Source organism: Chaetodon trifascialis, chromosome 1 (assembly GCF_039877785.1).
Source record: "Chaetodon trifascialis isolate fChaTrf1 chromosome 1, fChaTrf1.hap1, whole genome shotgun sequence".
Lineage (NCBI taxonomy): Eukaryota > Metazoa > Chordata > Actinopteri > Chaetodontiformes > Chaetodontidae > Chaetodon > Chaetodon trifascialis.
Genome location: NC_092056.1, coordinates 13,410,678 through 13,438,332, shown reverse-complemented (window position 1 = coordinate 13,438,332; position 27,655 = coordinate 13,410,678). Strand labels below are relative to the sequence as shown.

Here is a 27,655-nt window from a genome sequence, read left to right as displayed (position 1 = left end):
AAGACTTGCTGGTGTACACTTTGAAGCCAAGCAAAACAAAACAAACATAAAAAAAAATAATAAAAATTTAGTAACATTTTCTTCTTTTTTCTTTTTAGCAATAATACCCCTAGCAAATAATTGATCTTTTGTACTGTATAAAGAAGAATGTGAACACAAATGTGATGGCAACATTTTTTTTAAGTTGAATTAAAAACTTTACATTGGACTGTACAGGATATTATGATAAACTATTTACATATTCAGACATAAACTTTTTTTAAAGCAGCAACAGACACTATGTATTTCATTTTCTCTAATAACACCCAAACAATACTTGCCATGGGCCTAGGTACCTGCCAGGAAAAGGAAAAAAAAAAAAAAAAAAAAAGATTTCTATGCAGAAAATTGTATCAGGCTGCCAGCAATTTCAAAACAACAGCTCCAGTGATTGAAGAGCCACACACAGTGTTGCTTGAAGGACAAATCTAAAAAGCAAAGTACCAAAGACAACTATAAATGTTGCCCTGAACAACAAATTTTACACTTCTGAACAGCAGCTAGCATGTCAGTCCAGCATGTCAGTGAATTGTGCTGATTAAATTAACACAGAGAACATTCCCACCATATACATCACAAACTTCAGACAGAAAAAAAAAGAAATTACAGTAATGTTGAAACAGCATAGAAGCCTTTTTGTCTTCAGTTGTTCATTCAAACCATTTGCACGTCTAACACGTGAATTGAGAGGAAACAATTGTGAGGGCTACATTTGCAGATGGCTGGATAGTCATGAACATGTTCATAAAAAAAAAGCAACATACAAGAAGATGAGGAGGAGAGAAGAAGAATGCACGGTGTGTGTCCGTTTTGCCACATTAAAACAAATAAATATTTGCACGCTCCCACCTTTTTTAAAAAAAGAAAAATATAAAAACATCACTTGTGTTTGAAACAATCACTCTAAAAAAAACACCTTTGTTAGTTAGGATAATGTCAATTCAACCTATGTTTTTTTTTCTTCTTTTTAGGATATCTGATCCTCATAAGAAATTTGCCGTATACGATGAGCGCTGTAATAAACACAAGTGAGGATATACAGCATACCGCTTAGATTGTATCATGATTGGAAACAAATCATTGAATAATTCTCTTACATCAAGTGCTTGTTGTTTAAATGAGTACCTTATTCGTAATGACTCCTCTGTGTTAACAAGTCTAATGAGTATAGCTTTTATTTTGATTGGCTCTTTGAATAGTTCAAGAAAGATTATCAAAATATAAGCAAGTGAGGTGCTTCTCTCCGTCTCAGGTCCAATATTGCTCTCTTCCAATAAGCAGAAAAACTCAGCATCTACATGAGGTACAGTGACTTGTCAGGTTTTAAAAACATGAAACCGCGTACAAAAATAAAACATGAAAAAGAAAATGACAGTCAAATACATAACTTATACTTCACTAATGAACAAAAATATATTTCCTATGTTATATTTACAATAAAATCTAAATGAGATGGTGAATTCACTGAAATCCATTTTTAGCCCAAATTCATCAAACAGGTTTTTTTTTTTTTTTCTACTTCTCTGATTGTCCATGTTGTGTTGTTTTCCTGACAGTTTTAGAGCCAGCAGTGGCTAATAATAAATACAATATGTTGATACTCTACAGGCGCAAATACAATATACAATGCACTGAAGTCTGAAGTCTGGTGTTCGACGGCTAACCGAGCCTGCTGTTGAATTTTCTGCTCACTTTCTTGTGCTGAGTCTCTCCCCTAGGCAACCCTGAATCTTAAACAAAGTGTTCATTCATCACATGTGTCTTTGCATAAATAAACAAAATAAGTAGACAAAAAAAAAAAAAGACTCAAATCTGGCAACTGTGAGAGCAAACCCACTTGAGTCCAACTGGGGAATTTTGTTCATTCAGGGTGTTTTTCCTCAAACAGCTTCACATTAATCAGAATTGATAAAAATACAATTTATATCCAGTGCTTATAACACTTATGAAACATCGTCTCCTCGTGAGTTCTTGTCATTTTTTCCTCCCTCTTTTTTTTTTTTTTTTTTTGTCTTTTTCAGCTATATAAGCACAGTCAAGTTTCAGTTCCGTGAAGAGTCCTTTTTAACTGCCAGACAACTAAAGCAGTGTGGCATGGTCATGAAAATATTTACAATCACCTACAAATCAGTCTAACCACCAACAAACAGGAGCAAACAGCTTAAAAATACCAAACAGGTCGACTTGGAGGGAAATCCACTTGGGTTAGTTTGTCAGAGAGCATCCTTAAAATGTCTTGTACCTCAAAATGAGAACAATGTAGAAAAGATGTGATGGCAGGGGGGACAGGAATTATTAATGGGGTGGTTAAAAAAACCCACAAGACTTAATATAAATTGCTTCCAAAAAGTAGAAACAATGCAAGCCAGTGCTGACAATAAGACAATAAGAATACAGGAGATATGAGTGCTTAAGAGATATAAAGAGCCATCTGTACCAATTAGAGCCAGGAGGAAAATGCAGTGACCAGCAGTGGGTGGATCTTGACCAGTTAAAGCCAGTAACCAGCCATTCAGACCCTTCAAAAAGCCCTGTGCTCTTTCTGAAATGGACAGGTTCAAGGGCAAGGGAGGGGAATAGCTGGACTCATGCATTAATAATGCTGTATTTCAGATGATACCCAGTCGTCAGTCATTTTAATAATCCCCCACAGCTTGATGTACTTGTTCCATCTGCTCGCCAGTGCCTGGTGATTGGGCCAGGGTGGGAGCCCTGTTGAGGCCTTACTACCAGCACTTTGATGGAGAGCACAATGAGGGACACACACCCCATTTTTATTGTTTCTCGTCCCTCCCTGGTGTTTTCTCCTTCTCTGAGCCAGATGGCGCCCCCTGGGTGCTGAGGTTGCCATGGGCAGGGGTCAGAGCAGGGCATGGCAGGGAGGGGAGCCACTTAGACCTTCTGCCCTGTAAAGAGGATCTGAGTCTCAACATCAAGGCCTTGCTTTATCTAGCTGCAGTCTCCAGAAGGTCACCACTTGTCAGCTTTTTAGCTGAAATTAGGATGGAGGCTTTGTGCCCCTTGTTTCTAAGTCGTTGCATGTCGTCCTGTTTTAAATACGAGAGTTAAGTGCATTCCGAAAGCTGATAAGATTATTTAAAACAACAACATGAGGCTCAAGGGAGGCAGAACAAGATTTGTGTAAGTGCACTAATGCAAAAATCAGTGTTTGAAGTTACCACGGTCATGTGCATGTGACGAGGTGATTTAAGAAGCAAACATATGATTTTAGCCTCTCTCTCAGTTTATAAATATCCTCAAACTGTCACTCCTCTTAAGACTACGGTAGTAATCAACTCATTGCATCAGCCCGATGTCCGTGCTCTGCTTTAAGACTTCTTAGTGTCAATTTAAGATTTACAATGTCTAAAAAGAATTAAGATTGAGAAAAAAATGAAGTTCTAAGACCTAAGACTTTAAACTTGCCGTCCAAATGGGGCTAAAGCGTTTAACAGATCGCACTGTAGCTTCACATTGTACAACATCAATTTGAGATTGTAATGCCCCCAAAGCTGCCTTTCGCCGCTGTTCCAATCCCACAGATTGGAGGCCTTTGGCCCTTTAGCATTCTGGCCTGATTACAATCACTCTGATTAAGAGTGGTGAATGGTGAGTCAGACTGGGATGCAGAGCTAGAGGCGAGCTAAGGATGCCACGGTGCTGTGTGTGGACTGGGATGAGGAAATGAAAGGGCTGGTCGGTTTCATTGATGATCACTGCATTGGGCTCCCTGGAGAACAGCTAGCATTGCAAGCTACCACCCAAAGATGGCCCTCACTGTAACCTCCTGCAGAGCCTGCTGCCTCCAAGTTCCTGAGTTTCATTTGTTTATTTTGTCAGGGTAAATTAAAGAAAGACTGGAGAATGAAGCTGTATTAAGAGATCAAGAGATTGTCCAAGACTCACGAAGCCTCTCCCAAAAGACTACAGAATTTTAGAAACAACTTGAAATGTTTGGCACTTCTGCACTAAATGATGCAGTTTGTGTGAAAACAATAACAACAAAAACACAAAATAATAATAATAATAATAATAATAATAATAATAATAATAATAATAATGTGTAATTTCCCTCTGTAATAAGTTGGAATCACTCCATATGAATTTTGAGATATTTTGTTCTTGTAATAATTGATTTCTTGATTAAAAACATTCACAAGCTGTTGGCTGGCACACTATACCTGAGTGAGAATGTTATTCCCATCTTGAACAGTTATGCAATATATCAAAATCACCTAATTAAAGAGGAAAACAAGATAAATGACCAAGCGTTATAGGTTTATATCAAATATTCAATTTCAAGTTCCGTCTTTAGTTCTAGGCAATGACCTAATTGTGTAAATGTCCATGATCGTAATGAAAAAAAGAAATAATGAGATTAAAAAACAAAATTACCACAACCAAACTGCTTTACACACTTGAAGAAACATTTAAGACCAAATAGCTTTTCATTTGGATGAAGCCACATCTGCATGCTGGCTCCTAAATGATACATCATTGTTTTTTTGTGTTTTTTCTTTTTTTTTTTTTTAAACGTTTTTAAACCTTCGTGGTGTTGTTTTCTTTTGCTCTTTCGCTCCCTCAGATCAGCTCAGACCAGCCCTCTGGGCATCCTCCTGTATGAGTGTTGTGTCTGCATTGGCCTCCACCATTAGAGAGGTCTCAGTTGGCGCTGACTGGCTCCTGTGTGTCATTTTCACTGCTATAGTCTGATTTGGGCTCGTCCTCAAAATCCTCGTACATGTCCATCTCATCCTCGCCGTTGACCGGCTCGCTGTTGTTTGCCATGGTGCTGGGCTCTAGCTTCATGTTGTAGGTGCTCTGAATGACGGGAATGGACGGCTCAGGACTCGCTGAGGCACTCGAGCACTCTGATGTCATTTGAGGTGAGGGTGTGGTGGTCGCCATAGTGATGGCCCCAGGGTAGACCATACTGGCGCTGGTGGTGATGGGAATCTGCGGTGGCTGTCTGGATGCGGGAGAAAGAGATAAAATTAAGATTAATGACACTTTTCTCTCATGACTTTTAATACAAACCTGACCCTCAAAAATGGTTAAAGAGCAGATGGAATGAAAGTTGAAAGTGCTGCTGAAGGAGGGAGAGCTGCTGAGGGTAGTCAAAAAACTTATTTTTTTTTTTTTGCAGCACTCAAACTGAGATGGTTGGATTGGGGGTTTCCCACAGCAGCCAGCAGCTCTGTGAAAATGATTTGGGAAAAGAGAGGTTCTCCTGACAGCTCCCGTCTTGAGCTGTTCAGAAACACTGCCCAGTTTATTGGTGACATAAAACCAATACATGGTTAGTGCTGCTCTTGTCTGCTGTTGTGCTGGATGATTGATACTCCAGCCACTGAAGCTTATGACTGACATGGGAACACCTGGAGAAGGGCTCTCCTGCTAACCACACACAGTAAATTAAAGTGTTAAGCTTCAGACTGCTGCCCTCCAGGCTTCTGTAAGTCTATACCTACAGCTTATAGCCTGTAATAATGTCTGCACTTCATGCTCCATTTGCCGACTTCTATTGTCTAAAATGATTAAATCACAGCTATCAAAAAACACTTGATTTTAATGTGCATGTCAGGCTCCTGTCAGGCACCAATGCAGTGGAGGTTAACTCAGCGCTCGCTTTGGGAAATGGTGCTTACATTTTATTGAGAACAAGCTCAAAGGAGGTAAAAAGCTACAGCCCAGTTGGTATAATTGTCTGTGTGTTTGTGTGGTTAGTTTGTGGGATTTGTGACTGCGCACCTACCCCACAGTGAAGAACTGCCTCATCTCTTGTCTCCGTGAGCGCATCATCTGCTTGTACTCTCCAATGCGGAGTTTTTTTCCGTCGATAATGCAGGTCCTCTTGGGCCGAGGCTTGTACTTGTAGTTTGGGTACTTCTCTAGGTGGAGCTTACTCAGCCGGGCCTGCTCCTCATAGTATGGCTGCTTGTCCTGGTTGGACATGGCCTTCCACCGAGAACCTACACAGTGCAGTAGGTTCAGAATTCAGTATTTGAACACAAGCAGGAACCAAGCTATGATCCTATCACCTGTTACCTATGAACCTGTTTTCCTTAACTTTCCCAGTTTTTAGTTGCTCCTGTCCCAACTTGTTTGAAATGTGTTACTAGTATCAAATTCAGAGTAAGAATTCTCATATCGCAGAATAAGTCAGGGTTGTAAAATTCAGTCAAATTGCATTTCACTACATGCAATCAAGACTTTAACACCAAATCACACTTCCTAGAGGCAGAAAGTTTTGAGCAAAAATCACATTTTATCATCCGTTTCACACTGACCTCTTGATATCCCCGTGTATGCACATTAACATGCTGTTTGACATGCTTTGATGTCAAACAGCAAGAAACAACTAGCTAGTGTTGTAAATACTGCAGCTCTGTGAAGTGTCCTACTCTGTACTGGATGACAGCACTTTTAACAGCTCTGATGTATGGACTCCAATGCTGAGGGGACAAGACCCATTTGGCCTCTGTCATTTTTCATGACAAACACTTATGGTAGTGATGGGCTATAAATCTATTTGTATGCTGAGGTGGCCTATGAGATAACAAACCCTCCTCCTTTTTTGTAGCTACTTTCTCAGATCAACTATACTAACTGGAGAGTGATGAAGCCATATCTAAATGTGCAGAAGTGGTGACATGAGAACATATTTCTGTTTGTTTTGTTTGCCAGTGACATAAGTACAGATGCAAGTGATACTAATTTACTTAACAGGGATAATAAAGCAATGGAGCCCTTACTGGATTTACAAAGTCAGTTGCATTGACTGAGGAGAGTGATACGTGGAAGTATTTGCTGAAGTGACTTGTAGTTGATCTAAATGGTCTTACCCAAAATCTTGCTTATGTTGGAGTTGTGCATGTCGGGGAAAGCCTGGAGGATCTTGCGCCGCTCGTCCTTGGCCCACACCATGAATGCATTCATTGGCCTTTTAATGTGGGGCTCGTTGTTGTTCCTTCCTCGGGCTTCCCTGAAGACTCGAGCTTCAGCAGATCCAGCGCCTCCTGTTGGCCAACAATAATAGGGTTGGGGTTTATCTGCAGAGCCATTTATTTCCTTGGAGCCTGCATAGCCAGAGCAGAACAAGAAGAGAGAGCGAGGCAAGACATTGATTAAATGACGAGCCATATTCAAACTCTCCTTCATCTACTGTCAGCACTGCTATCATCATCTGGAACATTGTTTCAGATGAGTGCAAGGATAGAGATCCTCCTAAAGGGCGCTAGACTTTCTATTGAGTGGAAAACCTGAAATGACAAGCCAATATTTTATGTGCCATAAAATACAAAGCCAGTTTAAGAGAGGGCCATGCTCTTCAACTTACAGTATACTCAGACCTATCCAAAACCCAGAGAGGAAGAAGACCTTGGACTCCAATGGCAGTTAAATATTTTGTCTGCAAGTGTTCACACGTCTCTGTGCAGCTACATACATTACAATTTGACATTCATAGTGTCTATAAAAAGTGCAAGAATGTCAACATAAATAACAAATATGGGACTTGAGGCAGTCTCTAAAATTCATTCCTCTACGTCTTCTTTCTCACTCTTACTCAACCATACACACACACACACACACACACACACACACACACACAAACAAAAACATTTGCGATGAGAGACTGTGCCGATTCTGCAAAGTGCTGTTTCTCAATCAGGGCATTCACAATCAGCATAAGAGAGTTTCTCTCAGTATTAAACTGTACATCAGACTGATAATGATTTCTGTTTGCATGCGCATTTGCTTCCTTTTATATGTAAGATGTGAAAGAATTAAATAAAAGCAGTATGAATATTTAAACAAACAAAAACATGTTGATAAACAAGGCTTGAAAAATAAGACAAAAAAAAAAAAGCCTTCCATATGCTACGATACATCTTTAATGATCTCAAATCTGGAAAAGAAAGCTTGGGATGACTCATGCATATTTCATCATCCACATGTGAAGCCTTCTCATTAGACCATTCCACTAGCAGCCTTGGCACACGTTACCTGGGGTTTGATTTCTATTATTATTTCAGTTGATAAACAAAATCAAATTCTTAATGAGTAATGGAGGGCTGTGCAGAGACATTAATTCCAAGTCCGCAGAAACCTCACTCTGCTCTAATCACTGAAGATGCTGCCGCACCATTTTCAGCCTCAAGAGTTTGAGTGTCTTCACTTTGGAAAAGTGTGTCTTCTTTCCAAAAGTATTATAGAAGACAAGTAGGGAAAAGGCAGTGTATGTAGTCTGAGACACACACTCACAGATGCTGTACTGAAGGAGCACACAACCGCCTCCAGTATAATAGAGGTGGAGGTGTGGTGGAAGTTAGTTTTGGTATGCTCACAGAGAATGTTTGAGGTCCAGCTGCCCACTAGGAAACCTGTTTCTCCCAGTACAAAGGCCCCACAAATCGATTTCCACCAGCTCATGTTTAACAGTCAAACAAGCCATGTTGATGATCCACAGAGGCTTGCCCTCATCTGAGAGGCCAGTGAAAACTGTGTTTTCACATTGTGACTGTGCTAGTTGCTGCCCAGAGGATTCACATCTTCCAGTCATATGAAAATAAATATATAAATATACTTGAATTTGGGGGGCAAGAGGAAAACAGTCTCTTGATGTTAAAATCTCGACAATAGAGGTTAAAATCCATATATTACATGTATTTATTAACAATCCGTAACTCATCCAACATTAGACTTAGATTGTCAGGAATTTGTTTCATTCATTTTTAAACATGTTAACTTTTTTCATTAAATTGTGAATTATATATTTTGAGACATTTTTTTCTCTCGTATGATCATCGGAGGCCTATAATCTGGAAGAGCTTTTCCTTTGCTTAATCTCTCTTTTTAATAACATTGCCTACATGGCCGAATACATTAATAGAAATATACATACTTACACACACACGGCATGCACAAAATACTAAATCAGAACATTTGAGAGTCGTTTTGTGTCACTTTTTCAAGTGATCACCATCTCTCGTTGTGTGTGCTTCTGGTTGCTAGAATGCTTAAGGCCCCAAAGCCATCATGAATTCAGAAATAATACACTACCTTTGCTGCCACCGAACCCCACAGTACGTTAATTTCATTTAGCATGCACTCACTGTACAGGATGAATTGATTTCACTTTGTTTGGTTTTGACAACCATGTTTATTGTGCAATGAAATGTGGTGTGGCGGAGGGCTGACAGTATCCATCAACGCGGGGCAATCTGCTGACTGCCGGGGCCAGATGAAGGTATTCATTAGCTCAGGAGCGCAGCGCTCACTCAGACACGACAGCCAGTGTCTGCGCCCCGGGATCGCTTGCTGTAATTTACGATGCCTCCCGTGCCATTACTCTATCACTGACACTGATTCAGCAATTTATATACTGGTGTGCATGCATATGGGCAGAGGTGAGCTTCTTAAGGGGAGGGGGACAAAACAACCGCCTGCCATCAGCTAGTGCCACATCCATAGTTAGCCAGGAAACCAGCCACGTGACTTGGTTCATTGGAGGGAAGCCAGATGAGGCATGGTTTTTTTGCTCATAGAAAAGCGCCTGTCTGCTGTCTGATGCTACAGAAAGCCATTGAAAGGAACAAGAGTTACATCATCTTCACCTGTACGCAGGCAGTTTCTGTGGTCCTGGACTTGTAAAGGAAAAAGTGATGAAGGTATTAAGCTGACTCAGACCTAAGGCGGCCTCTGTGGGAAACCAACAGCCTAACACACAGTTTGACCTTTGACCTAGAATAATAAGAAAGTCTTCACTCTGATTAGAGTACAAACTTTACAGGGGAGTGGCTTTATATAATATAAGAGCATGCAAGGCTTCCATCGTAGATAAATTTGGCTTCTTATTCACCCCCTGTAATATATATGACTTAATCAGAGGCGTCCTCCGCATTAGCAGCCTGTCTCAGCAAATCCCAAGAAACTGCAACATGCAATTTGCTGCAACATTGTTTCTGTCTTTTCATTGAAAAGCCCGACACTGCTCTGACATTTTGCAAATGAGCATTAACTATTTTTTCCAGGAGGTGCAGGACATTTAGGAATCAGTTAGTTAGGTGTGTGATTGTGTAAATAAACACAGATGTTTAGCAGTGACAGGGGCAGGCCCCCTGGGTGGTAGCTGGGGAAGGAGCGAAACAGGGGGAGTGCTGCTTAATAGAATTTATTGTGATTCATGAGGCCTGCAGCTCAAGTGTGACAGAGCGATATGAGAATCCCCTTTTAATTTGTCTCTCCTGGAAACACTGCAGATGAGCAGCATGAATTACAGTGAGAAAGACTGATTGTGTGTGTGTGTGTCTATGGGGGAGGGCAGGGAGGTGGGGGGTGTATAAAAAATTGAGAAGGGAGAGCAGATAGGGATGAAGCAGAAAAAAGAGAGAGAAATAGAGTGAATGCAAAGGCCCAAAAGCCTGTCACACCTGTGAGCTGCAGGCTCAGACTCGACCATGTACCGAGCCAGGGGGTTGCACTGCCCTGGCCATCCCCTCCCCTCCCCCTTGTCTCCTCCTTACTCATCTTTGTTCTGCGGGCAGACACATAATGTCACCCAGGAATCCGCTCAAGAGGATGAGCCTCAGTGAGCAGGCAACAATCACGCAAACCTGCCAAACCCTCCCTGTTGGGATCAAATCTAACACCTCTGACTGAAGGCATTTACTGCTGACAATAGAGCCTCTCCCTCAGAGCAGGATCAGGCTAGATTAATGTTTATGGACAGACAGGACACAGCGCTCAGTGCCCCTGTTCTAGCCTGAGCTCATAGCACACTAATTAAACCATTACAAATTACAAGTGATATAAGGCCTATTATAACATGTCAGTCCTTTTTTCCTTTTCCATTCAGGATGATTTGAGGTTTCTGCAGTTTGTGTGTGTGCATGTCAGCCTGTGTGTGCATGCACGTGCATGTGTTTCTGTTAGGGTGTGAGTGCACGCACGTGGGAAGTTGGGAACAAACAGCCAACCTGTTTCGACATGCAGGCTACAGCTTTTACTTTTGTCTCCTCTATCCCCTCTCATATGTATTTAAGTGGAGTCTAATCTTTTCAAACATGCCAGCTTTGCATGCACACGCACACACACACACACACACACACACACACACACACACACACACACACACACACACACACACACACACACACACAGAAATTTGTCCCATTGGGTGTAAATTTGAATTTGCCAACATCAAAACAGAACTTCCTCGCTGATCTTGTTGACCTGTGTAGCTATTGTTGTTGTCTCGAAAAAATCATTATGTCTGAGCCTCCTCATCTCAGCCTTCTTCGAGGAAAACTCCTCAGCAATAAAAGCCAGAGCTCGATTCCCACGGCCTCACAGTGGAAGAAAAACAACAACAAAAACCTCTTCAAACAATCAACTTGTACAAAACGCCATAACAGCTCTGAGCTACCGATGCAAATAAACCCATCACCAATGATCTGCAACAACAATGCAACAGCACTGTTCTTCTCATCCTATTCCATGTGGACTTTGTTAGAGACACACTGCTCGGCCAAAGCCTCGTCTTTTCTCACTCTGTGGTTTATATTATCACGCTGGGCGTTTTAGATTAATTCTGTTTCCTGCCTCCACACATCTCTCATCAACCCCTTTGTTCTCTGTGGACCCTCAGTGATGGGGGGTGGTTTAGACAAACACAACCTCAGCTACACAGCAACTCCGTCCTGCCATATGTGAATGAACAAAGGGCCTGGCTGGGCTGAAGGCCTTTGTGGTATTTGGTAATGTTTTCATCAGAGTTTAAAAAGACTTAATGAATTTGCAGTGAGTTCGTGCGTTTGACTCGTGGCTTTGTAAAATGAAGGAAATCCTATCTATTTCCATTCCTTTGCTACTTTTTCCCCCAAGTCGTTAAGACTTTGGTTGCTGCATGCCTCGCAAATATTAGCACAAGCAACCTAAAGCTTTCTGTGAACTGCTGTGATGACAGAAGTGTGCTGTGCTCTGGGTCTGCTCAATGTGCCTGCTCTGTTCTGGAGGGAAAGCTTGTACACACCAAGGGGCTTTCACACCCTCTGTAAGGGCTGGGAGGTACACCCAGTAATTTTCCTTTTCAGGAAACAACCAAAGTATAAGCAGTGTGTGTTTCACTTATGATTTAAGAATTACTGTTCAGTAAGCATTGATTTGCAGTTCAAAAGACATCCAGATGTCTGGGTTAGAACTTGGCTAAGTTTGGTTGAAAAGTAAACATTTTTTTAGATGTGTGGGTAACATATAACCGTTGATTCAGAGGAGTAAAATGACTTTATTTGAATGTAAAGTAGACCCATTCTACATGTTGAAATATAGTATTTTTAAATGCCATTTAAACATTAATATGTTAGTATGACTTGTCAACCAAATTTAACCCTGTTTTTACCCAGACATCTGCATGACTTTTGACATGCAAAACAGCAAATATGTTATTATAAATGAGCAGAAATAAGCTGCACTCAGATACTGTGTGTCCCTATATATCAAGGTATGCCCGGGAACCGAGCCTCAATTGGTTCAGGGAGTAGAAAATCCTCATAACAAGGATTTTGAAAGTAAACATGTCCTCAGAAGAGTAAACACTTTGTGGTTCACATCATAAAACCCTGCTTCACATCACTCAGCCGTATGTGTTTTCCTGTTGGTGAAGCTGAAAGAGACAGACAGATATATTTGTGGTGAAAGAGAAGAAATGGTAACTGTGTGTTTTGAGTAATGTGTGCTGCCCTGGCTCCCAGCCATTTCCCCCTGGGAAGAGGACCTCTCTTCTCCTCTAACCTCTGCTTACTCCTAATCCATAGCCCACTGGGAACACTGATGTGAGGCGTCTGGCGCAAGCCTTTCCCTCAGCCCTGCGCAGGACTTAAAAGGACACAACTGCCCTGGTGTGCGCTCTGTTTCGGTCCTGACTCCACAGTAGCCACAGAGGGAAGGTTCCCACTGGGAGAATGAGCACTGGAAGCACATCTGTCCGAGGAGTCAGACGGGTGGGGATGGGATCTGCTGCTGTGGCTCACATGGGAAACATGTCAATGACTCCGCTAAATGCACCTCTAATTGAAATCCTCAGGATTGGGTGTGATGTGAAAGTAGACATGGATGTAAACAAACATTTTTAAAGGGAAGTAAAAACATTTTTTTAATAAAAGTCTGTGTGAACCAATTATACAGTAGCAGTTATTCCTAAAACTGATGGGAAATGTGTCTAAGATGCTATTTAAAGATGTTGATGGTTTACATTGTCCTGAGAAATGTCTATCCTTCTGCCTTGAGACTCTTTGAGGCATCAAAGATGAGTCAGAACCATTTTCCTCTTTGCTCTGGCTCTGAGGTGCCATGGAAACTGCTACAAATATTTATGCCGGACAAACATTTGTGCACTGAGGTACTCCTTGCTACTGTGTAGGGGCCAGCGCCACAAAGGGAGATGACGCTTTGTCACACTGATGCAACCCGAATTTACACCCCTGTGTCCAGGACCTCAAACAAGCACAACAGCAACAGGAGCCGAGCTTGGAAAAAAGCCAGCTTTGTCCTCAGGCACCCTTGTCCTCCGCTCACCTACCTGTGAAGACCTTGCAGCCACGGCTCATTTCAAACGGCATTCACCCAACCCCCACATCTGCTTCACACACACGCACATGTTTCTGCACACACCCTCACAGACCCCTCTAAGACACATGCAGAAGGGGACCTGATCAGCCATCAAAACTCCTTTTGTAGTACAGAAGTAGTCGAGAATGTATAGATAATCCACTCAGCAATGTTAACGCTTTAGCACAGTAGCTTGTATTGAATTTGGATTACGAAGAAACATAAAGTCACCTGGTGTACAAACAAGCAATAACAATTATGTGGACAAAGAAAAGAGAAACCCACATATGGCCTTACCATCAAGATCTTCTGGCCTGGTCAGGTCAATGACTCTGTGGCTGATCTTTCCGTCCTCACCCAGCTTGCCCAGGTGGTGGCCGATGCTCTCAAAATGTGCCCTCTCCTACAGGGAAACGCAAACAGTCAGGTACACAAACAAGCACATATAGACGTTTTTACAGTCATAGAATTGTAAAAAAAATAACTGCATCAGGAATCTGAAATTTTGAAAAGGAAAAAAAGTGTCTTCAATAAATGGAGCTTCTTTTGAAGAGCTGCTCTTTTGACATGAGCTAGATGTAGCTTTTTCCTCTCTCATCTCTCTATTCAGCTGCTGCTATAATGGATGACAGGAGGCAGAGAGACAGTGAGGGCCAGGGGTGCTGTAAATAGATTTACAGAAGGATACTTTGTGATCCCAAGCACACAATGGGGCCGTGGCCCTCTTTGCAGTGCTCAGATTTTCCTCTGTAATCTTCTCCCTACATCCTCCCTTCCAGTCTACAGCGCCCAGAGCTCAGCGCCCATCATTTATTCAGAGTTCATGCTTTGGAGAACACACCGTGTTTTCCCGTTTGTCATGTCGCTTTGTGCTCAGATTAAACTTGGCATCATGTTGTACTTGACGCACAATGAAACCCTGTCATTCAGCGCTCCGTGACAATATTAAATGTCATGTCCGTGTGCATTTACAGAATAAAATAACAGCTTTCGGGGGGCCTCTGAATAGTTGCTGCACATTACACTTAATGTATTATGCAAGGGGAGAGTGCCGACTGCTGCTGGCTCCATTGTTGAATGACCTACTTCCTCAGTGAATACACAGGGCATTAGCAAAGGGCTGTCTTCCTCTCTAAAGACTCAACTAGGAGATGGACACTTTGACTCTGCATGATACAAATAATCTCTCCCCCCCAAGGTTTCGCCTGGATGACACTAAAAGCAGGCATGTTGCCACCATTCAGAAAAAAAGCATTTGTTTTACTCCCAGGGTGAGCATTCAATCTCTGCCAAAGATGTACAGTCTGCACTGACCTCTGCCTCTGTCTTTTCTAAACACGCCTATCACATGCAGTCTGAACAGATACTCAGGTAGAGTCCCCGCACAATACTAACAGCTCCCCTGCCACACACGCCGACACCAACACACACATTAATCTTTTAGTCCCTTCTTTGTAATGCATTGTACCGTTTTGTTGTTTCCTCACTTTTCCCCCACAGGGGAGTTTTGTTTACCACCAACAGGAGAAGGTGCTAAAAAATTAAGAAGATGTAATTGTGAAAGTGCAAATATTTATTTTTAGATCTTGTCTTCACCTGACAACCATCAGTAATCACTGCACATTTAAAAGAACTAATTAAGAAATCTATCTGTCCACATTTTTTCCCCTTTGTATAACCCTTTTTTTGAGGGTTTAGAAAAGATGACAAGATGAAGGATGACGACAGTTCAAGTCCATTTGAGGCCTTTCACAGTATTTTGATTTTCCTCATGCTTTTATTTATTCAAGAACTATTCCTCAAAAGAAAGGACTGCGAGAGAGACAGAAAGAGCACTGCAATTTACATCATACTTGAAGAAGCAGTCATTATTTATGGCCAGCTGAGTGATTCTGATATACAATTAACCACTACCTGCTTATGGCCTGTGATTAGAGCCTGTCTATCTGACGGCCCTTTGCTTACTTAAGTGTTTTCTAATTATGACATATGTGGTGGTCCCTGCTGGGCAAGAGGACGCTTTGTAAAGAGAAGATGGAGTATGGTGCCTTTCTCTGTGTCACATACATACGCACGCACGCACGCACGCACGCACGCACGCACGCACGCACACACAGAGCCGTATTCATCACCCAGCTACATTATTGCTCTTAATGAAAGAAGCTAGCAGCCTGATGACAAAGTGACTGATGTGCGATTAGCTGGATGGTGCAACGGTGCTGCTTCAGATGCTACTTGGAAAGTCCACTAGGAAGACACAGCGTTCATGGGTACTGTGTGTCTGTAATAAAGTAGTCATCTCGTCCCTCTTCTGTGCTCTGTTGGTCCCTCCTGATCAATCAAGTGCTTTTATAAACTCATGATCATTAAGCATCATGGTGGGCTGAGGAGGAGAGAGAACAGGGGCCATCCATCAATGAATTTCATTAATAACTAGCTCAGCGTTGAACTTCTTTCCCCACCGTACAAAGTCAAATGATTAGTGCACATCAGCACATTAGACAGCCGGGAACAAGACTGAATGAGGCTGTTGTTGGATTCTTAGTCTCTCGTAGCCAGACCTATCTCAGCAGTGCTGTGTCAGCGCAGGAGAAAAGTCTGAGTGAACCTATTTTCATTCTGGTATAAGCAGACAAAAACACTCCGGCTTGTTTGTATTTCTTTCAACTAATCACAGTCGTTTTGGGCAGCGCAAAGCCCAGGATGCAAGAACTGTGCCCCTGCAAAATAGTGTGTGTGTAGGCTTGTTTTGGCGTTACATTTGCATATGGGGAGGTGAGCCCTGGCATTAAGATGGCTAAATCCCTGCAGAGGAAAAGGTAACAGCTGCTAGCTTGTTTATATTGTACCATTAGTGACCAGGTTAAAGTAACTTGTCATTTTCAGCATAGATCTGCCAGTAGGTTGCTCGCTTGCAGGTTGCTGTTGTTTCGGTGGGGTTTTTGAAAATGGTAGCATGCAGATAGAGAGGGGCCTGCAGGCAGCCAATGGCAGGGTCTATATCTGGTGAGTTACACTAGACAATTCTCTGAAGTTCCTTCACTTCATTTAACATAAAAAGGATTGTGTTTTTTTCGTGGTTATGTAGAAAATATGTGCATACTGTATACCCTGTGCGAGCCAGCTTTTTACATACTTGATATAAAGAGGTAGTTACAGTAAGTACTCCTTCCTTCCTTCTGTTAGCTATGTTAATTAATATCAGACTATCTGAGCAATATGGTACCACAAATTTTCATAAAATTTTATATACTGAGCTTAATATACTTATTGGTTATAAGTTTGGAGATTTATATCTATGAATTAGAATTACAGTTGAAATTAGGGCCATAAATTATCTGCACAGCATCAGGGTTTTGTTTTAAGGCTTGAAAATGTTCAGTGAACTAATGCTTCTTTACTGCCCACGCATCAAGTGCTGTGATAAATTAATGGCACTTTTATTATTTTATAGTGTCATTAAATTTTTACTGATCACTCTGACACAGAGAAGTAGCAAAGGACATGCAGTATCCTGGGAAGCGGGCCATCCTGCCAGGGAGGGAGAGGAGGGAGTATATGGCTGATATTAAAAAGGTGTTCATAATGTACAGTACAAGGGGCTGATCAAAGGCAAAGAATACAGAGGAGTCGTGCAGCTGTGAGGAGGTAAAGATAAAGAGACAGGAAACAAAAGATGTAACAGTACACATTATTCTCCTCCCACTCTGACCACGACCGCTGGCAAGCAACCGGTCCCTCCCTCAAATGACTTCAGCATGCAGCTCTCCACCCCACAACTAAAATTATAGCAATGCACTCTGAGCTGTAGTGGAAAACTGCCACCCACAATAATCTCATCTGCCCTGCCGGTGCAGTCTTTTGTCTTTAAAGTTTGGTAACCAATGCCTTTTGTTCAGTTGCTCATGGCTATCCAGTGAAGCCATGAGCAAGTCCAGTGAAGTTGTGAGTCACTCAGGAAGAGAGAGAAGTAGAGAGCGGGTAGATAGTGGAGTCTGTGCAACTTCTTGGGCGAGGGAACCCAAAAGAGCCCTTGTCAATGCTGTAAAGAGAGCTTTAATCTGGCCAGCCACAGAACATGTGCCGGAGGCCTGCTGCTCTACCCACAGGGTGTATTCTGGGCAAAGGCGGGTGGCGGACGGCCCTGTGCATTGTGCCTACTCCTGCCCTATATTTAGGCACCACATTGCCAATCCTAACACTCCTTCACTCTCTCCTTTGTAAATAGCTCCAGGCTATAAGGCAAAGCCATATGGCCCGAGATTGTTCAAATAGAGATGAAAGAAAAATAAACAGGAGAGTAAGGTGGACTGTGGTGTGGATCAGCATGCAGTTTTTCCGAGTTGTCTCAGTTAAATATAAATGATTTTAAAGTTTTAATGTAACAGGTTTGATAGTGAAGTGAAATGACTGCTCTTTTTCTCTCTGAAGAGAGGCTTCACTGTACCAGGCAATAGCTTTGGACATATTTTTTTCTCAGCGCGGTATCTTGTTAATACCTTGATGAAAATGGACAAACCAGGCCTTGTTGAATATCATAGTTGTAGAATTTGGGCCTGCTCCAAAACATGCTTTTTTTATTTATTTATGTCCTAATTCACCATTAAATACATAATCACTATTAATTAACCAATTCTGCTTTTCCATTCGGATTTGATTTTGAGAACCGTTTGATTGGACTCCATGCAGAAATAAGGTAAAACAGATGGCACAAGAGCATATCTGCTTGCCAAATCATTTTGACATCAGAATTGTTATTTAAAGAGAAATCTGCTTCATATAATTCAGGCATCTGGCATTCAAGACACATGTTATTCCTTTCAGAAATTACCAAATGTAAGTTGCCAACTTAAAGTCATATAATAGTCTGGTTATTTTTTGGCCTTATATATGTACTGTATATACAGTAAATGACATGTTTAGCCCTTTCTGCTTTACCTTCCAAGATCTCAAACTATGGGTAGAATCTCTGATTGCACATGTTTAAAATTTTCATCATTGGAAGCTTTAACAGCTGCAGGACCCTAAACTTGTCCATGTTTGATAATGTCTCCGGTTATATCACACACCTGGTATGTGGCAAGTTGAAGGCAGTAGGTCTCTAACCACAATACAAGGCTTTGTGTATCAAGTGTCAGTCATCGCTGTGGTCTGTGGCCCTCAGAGTCTTCTCTCCGAGGGTCTCAGACTAAATCCATCAACAATCTGCCCCAGCCCTGATGGAGACAAAGACTGCACTTTAACATGGCTGCAGCTCCTCACAGCTCAGCGCCTCATCTGTTTTGTATTTTTATTGTAACCAGTTGCAATGTTATTTATAAGTCTGCAGCTTTCCAGTAGTTTTTGCTAGTTTTGAACCATTTAAATGTTAAGTACATCCAGCCATGCGGTAAACCCACAGTTCCTTTCATGCAGACTGTTGCTCTCTTTTTATCCGGAGCTCTCCCTTTGCTAAGGCTAATGCAGGCAGCAGCAGAATCAACAGTAGCAGCCACAAAAGGCTGGCATCTGTTCTATAGTAGTCGTCCTCAACATCACACAGAGCAGAGATGGTCTGCTATTCCAGTCCCATTTGTACTGCCAGGGCATCACCTCATTTGTTTAAAACAGAGGAAGGAAAGGCCTTTAATTAAATTAAGGAGCTCAAACCATGTCCAGAAAATGGCGAGGTAACCCTACTCTGGGCTGTGTGCCAATTTAATGTTTATTGTTTGTTTTTAATAAAAGGATATGCTATCATTATTCAAGATGAGTTATTTTTGTTGGAAGGAAAACAAGTCAAACCCACAAAATGTGACCCTTCAGTGGCAGTTTGAAATGTGCATTTAGAAATGTGCATAAAGTGATTTCTTTCACATGTCCGTGTGTCTACTTTGGGACATTTTGTGAACATTATGTCGAGTGCAAAATATTGCAATTTTGTGTTCCAGTTACACTCAAATGTGCTGAAAATGTCAGAATTTTAGGAATATGCAATACATTCCTAAAATTGCTAATGGTAACATACAACCATCTCAGCACTGTGACACACTCCTGACACAGTGCTCAGTTATTGCTCTATGTTATGTTCTTCTCTCTTCCACTGCTGAGATCATTTGTGTTGACATCATGTACTTTTACGGGCTTCCAATCCTCAATGATCCAGAACTGTTCACTGGGTCCTCCAGGGAATGTTAAGTTGGGCTGAAATCTAGTGCCTTATCAAACCCTCCAGGGTTCAAGCAGCGGGATATTAGAAAGTGCAGGCATTCCCAAACCCCTTTCACATATGGACAAAACCTCACAACTTTTTGGACATATGAGCCATTATGTTTCTACTGCAACAATGCCATAGACTATAAATAGGCCCTTTGTGGCCTATTCTTTTCCTCGTCCTTTGTTGTATGTGCCTCGTGGTGAGTGCGGTATCACAGGTCTTAGCAACCACGGCCAGCAGCATTTCTGCAACAGGCCAGAAATTCACAGTGTAAAGTGACAACTGGAGAAAATAATGGAGCTGCTACAGCCAAATGACCCTACCAAGATGCAGTGTTGATGTCTTTCTGGGGAAGAGGCAAGACAGAGCAAAGATCTGACCTGGGAAAGAAGCCCACAGACTCACACACACACATGCACAGGCGCATATTATCCAGAGTCATACATTATTTTTATTCTTTTGGCAAACATGAACAATTGGACAAAGCATTAATGTAAGCAATCTTCACAATAGCACTTGCTGGCTACAGCCAGTGTCTGGGAGCTGAGCATAATCTAATTTGGATGGGCAAACCCTTGTATGCCAAGGATTTACATTGCAGCCAAAACGCCTTGGTTTGCAATTTCCAAGACAGCAGTCGAAAAGGAGCAGAAAATTGCTTCCAGGGCTGCAGACCAGACAAGATTATATTCAAAGTCTTTGTGAGGGCTTTGCCTGAATAGAGCCCTGGCATCACATACACACACACATGCACACATGCATGCACATGTATGCACGCACACATACAAAATCACACACGCACTCAGGAGGGAAGAGTATAACCATTATAACCAATAGGTTAGGAGTCTGGATTTTGTGGCGCACCAGTGTAAGCTCCATTTGAATATTTACAGGATGAGCTTGGGGACACGGGAAATGGACAATTGTAGTCATCAATACTGAGGAGAGGAGGAGTTGCGGGGCGGAAAAGGGCAGTTCAATAGGTTAATACACTGGCCTTTCACCTTTTGATTCCAGTTAGGGACATGTCAGCAGAGGAATACATTTTATCTCACAACCTCCAAGGCATCACATATGCATCGTCTGTCAGGACTGAAGTAAGAGAAATTGATGCATCAGTGTAGAAATCTGTCATACCTGACCATGCAGAATTAAGCAACAAGGCTTGGCCAATGGCCCAGAGTCGATAAACTGCAGATTTGGGCCAGATGACTAGTCAGTCAGTGGCCCAAAATGTGATAAGACTTTTATCTCCTCTTCTCTGCTTGGCCTGTGGTGTGCTATCATCTAACCAGTCACATTGGACCTCCATCAGGGACTTGCTAATATGCGTCTGCAAGACTGATGAACGCTGGAGGCTTGAAACAGTTTGCTTAGGCTGAGCATTTTATTAGCCCTGTACAATCTGACTACAATTTCTGAATAAGAGGAATAAAAGGTACTCATTTACAGGCAATTTACATTTTACAGGCAGGTATACTATTCATGTCTGCAACAAGGTCTAGCAGCACCTGTTATGTGTTATGCGTCTGGCCACATCTAAGTTGACGAGAAATACGAAGCAAAAGATCTGTAAGTTATTTGAAGTTAACAATTATTTTAGTTAGTAATTCTTAGATAGAGATGATAAGCTGTCTGAACACATTGAGGATAACAAGGACCAAGGTACAGTCTGCCATTTCATTTTCAAAAATATGCTTTTGTGGCACAAGTCATATAAATGCGTTGCTTAAAATTCTCTGAAAATTCTTATTTTTGTCTGCCGAGCCAATTAATATTTAAAGTAATCTTAAAGTATTACAACTCTGATCTACTGACCATATATTCCAGTGGACCATAAATGTTGATGACAAGATGGTAGCATGGTTGAGTCTCTGCACATAGAGTGAAAACGTACGCAAACAGATACTTGATATTTATTCACCCGTGACCCTGAAAAACACCATGTCTAGATATAGCTTCAGTGCATAATAGAGGGAAACAATTCAAATGGTTACAAATGGATTCAGATGTACTGTATTTGACTCTAGGCACATTCTAGGTAAAAGCTTCCACTGGGTGAGGAGGAGATAGTGAATAATGGAACAAAGTAATTGCCCTCTGCACACAATAATACCTTTAGATAAATATTTCAAAAAGGTAAATTGCAGAGGGGTTGTAAAAGGTTTTATTGTACTGATGGGATATAGTAAAAACAGACAAATAAAAAGACAAGCAAGAAAATACGCTCCTGTAAAGCATGAATATTTTACATGTCCTCAGGTTAAAGGCTTGTATACTGTACAGCGAGTGTGGTCTGCACCATGTTCTCCTAGGTCAATGGCCATGGAGGGAAAGAGAGAGCGAGAGTCCCAGTGATAAAGGTTAGGGAGGGATGCATTGTACTGTTCAGACACACTTTGTATGAAAAGATGAATTGATCCATCTGTAAGCAGCACTTAGACCCACTCCTCTGCCCGGTCATTACAGTGGGATAAATCAATATTTAATATCCCTCTCTAACAGCCACACTGGATGATCTTAACCTCTCCTTAATCCCATTTATGTTACCTTTCCAGAATCTTCTTCATGTAAGCTCTCACTATGATAAACTTCCAAACAAGAGACTGGGAGGGGAGCTATTAAAGACCACACCATATTTATGTCAGGTGAGGCGCTTTCGTGAAATATTAATATTCTGAAACTGACCAAAGTGAAAGCTTTTATCTGGGGCGTTCAAACCTTTCTAGTTCGTTGGCTTGTATCAGCAAAAGGCTCTCTCTCCTCCTCTCTCATTTCACCGCTGAATTACAGCCTACTGTTCTTTATTGCCGCAGAAGGATGAAGATGATGGGGCAATTCTTTTAGCTGACTTGATAAAGCGTGCCTCTCATTTCACACCATCCTAATAGGGCCAGTGTCACTGAAACTAAGAGGTGACAATATCTCACAGTGATTTGCACGAGCCAGAGAGTCGAGCACGAGCTCGGTTAAGGTGTCATTCAATGAGGCAATAAATGATGTTGTAATGAAAACAGAAGCATATTACCTGAGGTGATGCTTTCAATTATTGATATTAGTAGGTCCTTGCAAGAAACACACGTGCCTGTGTGTGTGTGTGTGTGTGTGTGTGTGTGTGTGTGTGTGTGTGTGTGTGTGTGTGTGTGTGTGTGTGTGTGTGTGTGTGTGTGTGTGTGTGTGTGTGTGTGTGTATTGCTTAAATGACTTCAAATGCAATGCAACAATCACATTTGCCATCTGAACTTCAGCTATAATCGTTATTTGGAGTTTTGTTTTTGTGTCGTCAGTGCTATGATTCTATTAGCGTACCCATTTCTTAAATAGTATTTCAATTTATGGCCCTTTTATCACTACCTCACATTGACTAACCCAGCACACACTCACTCACCCACTCCGTTTTTTCCCCCTTTCTTAAAAACACTCTATCTCTCCTCAGGTGGCAAACATAGACAAAAGGTAGATTACAGGTGAGGAGTGACTGACTATTTTAAGCGGAAAATCTCTTTAGAAAAAAAAAGGAGAAAAACAAGAAAGGCACTCTCGTCCTCTGAAATGATTGCTTCTACGTAGGTTGTCCCAAATTTGGAGGAAAAGTAACGTAATCGGACAAAAGACCAAGCAGGGAGTAAAAAAAGCCGTTAAGCTCTACCTGCTATGGACAATGAAGCTGTAGGTGTGTGCTGCCTGTTGAAAATGGCTCTTTACAGCCATTGTTCTGTTACTGCTTTCATGTAGTGGCACATTCAGCTGCTTGGTTGACCACAGGCCCACCTTAGTTGGGAGTTAGGGAGGCAGCTGTAGCAGCTCCTGTGACTGAAAAAAGGGTGCTTGCATACTCCCGCTAAAAGCTTTACATACCACGTTGTAACTAAACAAAGAGTCAAAAACAGAGCAAAGCTTCAGCTGAATTTTGTGCAAAATGCTGTTGGTGGTTTGGATTTAGGGGGAAATCTTGACATGGTACATTTATGACAGCTGCTTGTCAGTACAAAAATCAGATGATGGATTGGTTGTCGTACAGATGTTTTTGTTCTAGTTAGTAAAGGCTAAGAGCAGGGGAGGGTCTGTCTCTGTCCTCTCTCTGGGCTGCACCAATTTATTTGCTTCACTTCAGTAAGAGCATAGTTGATTGCCACCTGCGTAGACAGTGATCTCTTCCAAACACCAAATTAGAGGGAAATCAAAATAGATATTCATTGACTTTTTTACATATACATTGACCTAGTTGAGGCTGTTGGTTGAAAGTGTCAGGTGCTGAAATATTAATGAGCATCGCTCCCAGTTCCTGCCTGCTCCTCACAGCCAACTGGCAACATGGCATCAAGCTGAAGAGAGGAGGACAGCTTTTTTCTCTCCTTGATTGACTCATCGATTGAAGATATTTTTAAAGGGAATCCCTGGGAGTGTGTGCTCCTGGTACAAAGCAGCCCCATCCCATGTCAGGGGACGGAGAGGGCTGCAAGTCTGCTTTAATTGGGCAGAGACTTCAGAGTCTTCTTAACCCACACCGGGCACCGCCATGGCCTGTCACGGCCCTCACACCAACATCAACAACACCGAGCCCTCTAAACACGCACACACACAAACATATTCGTACTAATTTGAGTAAATACACATGTACACACTAAACTATGCCAGCTCTTATCAATACGACCACCCTGGACATGGATTAAAGAAGAAATATTAGTCTTAAGAATGACTGCTACGTCAAAAACACCGTGTTCTACTTTCATTAATAGTTTCTTTGCTCCACTACTTGCTGGGAGAGCTGAACACTCTTTGTGGTCAACTTTTTTTTTTATTTTATTTTTTTGCTTTATGGAAAAAGCTTGCAATGGAGAAGACCTGAATCAGGGATAAAACAGAGGCAGACGACATGATAGCGGTCCTAACCTTGTCAGCTCTGCAGTTGTTGAGGCCCACTGAACTGAGGGCGGACAGCTTTGCATCGATGCCCTGCTGGTGATGTTGCAGCTGTTCCCGCTGGATCTGCTCCCTCATTTTCCGAGCTTCCTGGATGGCCTTCATCACTGTGTCCTGGTCCCCGAACAACGCGGTAGAGTTTAGGCTGGACAGAATATCTACACACACACACATAGTGGGGTTTGGACAGCAAAATTAGCCTGCTGGAACACACTGCCAAACATGAACCAAAGCAACTTCTCACAACGTTCTGACAGTGGAGTGTCTTTGTCAGATATTCAGTACCAAAGTCATGAAATGTGGTCTTCCTGGATGTGAGCGCACACTAAATGTGTGTTTGAACAGTGTGTATGTGTGAGATGTAAAGTGGAGACGCTCTGAGGTCTTACCCAGAGACGAGCCACGGCCCAGGCCTCCTCCGACTGGGCTGGGGATGCCACCCTTGCTGAGGAGACTGTTGGGGCTGCTTTTACTGCCGAGGAACAGGTTTTGTGTCGGGGATGTGGGGGATTTGATCATTTCTGTCGTCTTAGGCCGAGCAGACAAGTTGAGCGGCTGTGTTCCCTCCTCCTACGGCAGCAGAGAGAGGAGTATGAGAAAAGGCAGATGCGAATAGGTGCCCCCCCTGCCTCCATTTGCGTGGGGGGGGGTTTCAGGATTCCCAGACAGCACAGTTCTCCTCTGTTCCCTGTTAATTATAGGATCCCTGTCTTGACCCACACCTCCTCCCTGGTTCTTCCTTCAGTTTTTTCTCTCTCCTATCCTCTCCTCTCCTCATCCATCCTTCCTTAGGAGCTGTGCCACTGTGATCTTCCTCACAGTTGCTCAGTGCCTTTGTTCACACTAATTAAAGCAGATTCTGTCTCTCTGTACATCTTCATCTGTTCTCCCTCTCCTCCTCCCTGCTCTCTGTGTCTACACTCTGGTTCGAAGAATAAATAATGACCAGATAACGGCAGTGCCAATGATCAAAGACAGCTGCTCCATTCATCAGATGTCGTCTTATATTATCTACTTCATTAACTTGTTTTCTTATTCCATTCCTCATTTGTGCATACTTGGTTTTACTGCATGCTTTAACTTGCCTATTCCTAAAAAAATGATATGATTTAAAAACACCTTAAATGGTGTACAACCCTGATTCCAAAAAAAGACGGGACACTTTAAAACTTAAATAAAACAGAATGTGAACATTTGCTAATCCTTTTGACCCTTTTGATACTCTCAACTGAAACCAGTGCAAAGACAATGTATTTAATGTTTGACCTCATCAACTTCATTGATTTTTGTAAACATATGCTTACTCTGAATTTCATGCAGCAACACATTTCAAGCAAGGTGGTTCAGGAACAACTAAAGACTCGGAAAGTTGTTTAATGCTCCAAAAACACCTGTTTGGAACATTCCACAGGTAAACAGGTTCATTGGTAGCAGGTGATAGTAGGTTCACCACTTTGTGAACTTTGGGCTCTGGAACACTTCGTAAAACTGTTGTCAGTAAACAGTTTGTTTGCAAATGATTGCATTCTGTTTTTATTTACATTTAACTGACTTTTTGGTATTGGTTTGTTGTTCTGAGATGAGGTCAGAGGAGGATGCAATCGTTTGGTCCTTTGTTTGCTGGGTGCCAGTCGCAGCTTTTAGAGCAGTTCCTGATGTGAGATGAAAACCACTATTTTTCAAGGTGTCACTTGTCTGCTGGGACCAAACATTATTTTATCTGTGGGTACCTGCAGACAAACAATGGGAGGCACAGGCCAGGTATTTTAGAGCTTGCCCCTTTGTTGAAGAGTGTTTTAAACTCTTGATCTCTTGAGAGTACAAATACACACAAAACCAAAGTAACATTAATTGGCTTGTATTAGTTATTATCGCCAGTTGGTGCATAGTTGACAATATCTATGCTGAAATCATATTGGAAAATATAAAGAAATAAACATAGCCTTTTTCATTTTTCTTAATACATTAAAATAAATGTTAAATATCACATCTAATTGGAGAGCAATACATTTTAAATATAATCTGTCCATAATTCAATCTTTTATCACCATAAATATAAATAAAAATCTGCATCCCAGAGAAAGAGAAATGTCACTAAATCGCCCTGTGTGTACAGCAGCCTTTTACATCAGACTGGGACATGCTGTCGTTAACAGTCTTTTTCAAAGCCCAAGTGTCTCCTTGTCCAAACATATGGCCCAAGCATACACTGCCCCAAGGCCTTGTTATTGCTGTGCCAATAACAGTTTGTCATGCAGTGAAGCTGAAAGCAGACAAACAAAACTAAAGGCAATATGATTCCATTGGACTGAGAATACAGATGGTAGGATGTTTGCTTTCCCTTTCATGTATGATTCATTTCATTGAAAGTCTTTAATTTTCTGATATTTGTCAATATTTGAAATATTTTGACTAGAATTAGTGTTGTATTAATATTGGCCTAACTGGCACCCATATAATCTGACAAATGGAGAATTGCATTAACGTGATGAAATGACACCGTTGAGTCAGTTAAATGGCAATCTTTCAATGGAAATCCCAGGAGGCAAGAGACTTGAAGGATTGTGTGTGTGCGTGTGCACGTGCGTGCGAGACAAGAGAAAGCCAGAGTGGCTTCTGACAATTGCGAGGCATGATTTATGGTCTTTCTCCATTGTGATATTATTAAGCTAAACTACTCCAAATGGGCATATGTTTCTGATTATGGCCTTAGTGAGTGGAGATGATGTATATGGCCTTTCTTCTGCATGGAGGTCTCGTGGAGTCATGCCATACAGCAGCAGAAGACACACATTCTGCATTTGCTTTGTTTACAAGGCAAGAAAAGGTCGTCAATCTTGCATTTTGCTTCCCTTTTGTCAGCATTTGTATAGCGCTGTTGTAATGGTT

The 27,655-nt window shown here is 41.8% G+C and overlaps 1 protein-coding gene across 6 annotated transcripts in view; it reads right to left on the bottom strand.

The window, feature by feature from the left end:
- Nucleotides 1–4,554: 4,554 nt before the first annotated feature.
- Nucleotides 4,555–27,655, bottom strand: part of sox6 (SRY-box transcription factor 6) — a 129,967-nt gene continuing 106,866 nt past the window's right edge. For 3 of the 6 annotated variants that reach the window (XM_070993590.1, XM_070993667.1, XM_070993742.1), the window contains 6 exons: nucleotides 25,156–25,336; nucleotides 24,737–24,924; nucleotides 13,945–14,050; nucleotides 6,885–7,118; nucleotides 5,795–6,011; nucleotides 4,555–5,008 (listed from right to left, as the gene is read on the bottom strand). In XM_070993590.1, the coding sequence (XP_070849691.1) occupies nucleotides 4,702–5,008; nucleotides 5,795–6,011; nucleotides 6,885–7,118; nucleotides 13,945–14,050; nucleotides 24,737–24,924; nucleotides 25,156–25,336 (1,233 nt within the window). In that variant the 3' untranslated portion in view covers nucleotides 4,555–4,701. The remainder of the gene's footprint in view (nucleotides 5,009–5,794; nucleotides 6,012–6,884; nucleotides 7,119–13,944; nucleotides 14,051–24,736; nucleotides 24,925–25,155; nucleotides 25,337–27,655) is intronic. The other 3 variants (XM_070993812.1, XM_070993862.1, XM_070993899.1) reach the window with 1 other exon arrangement.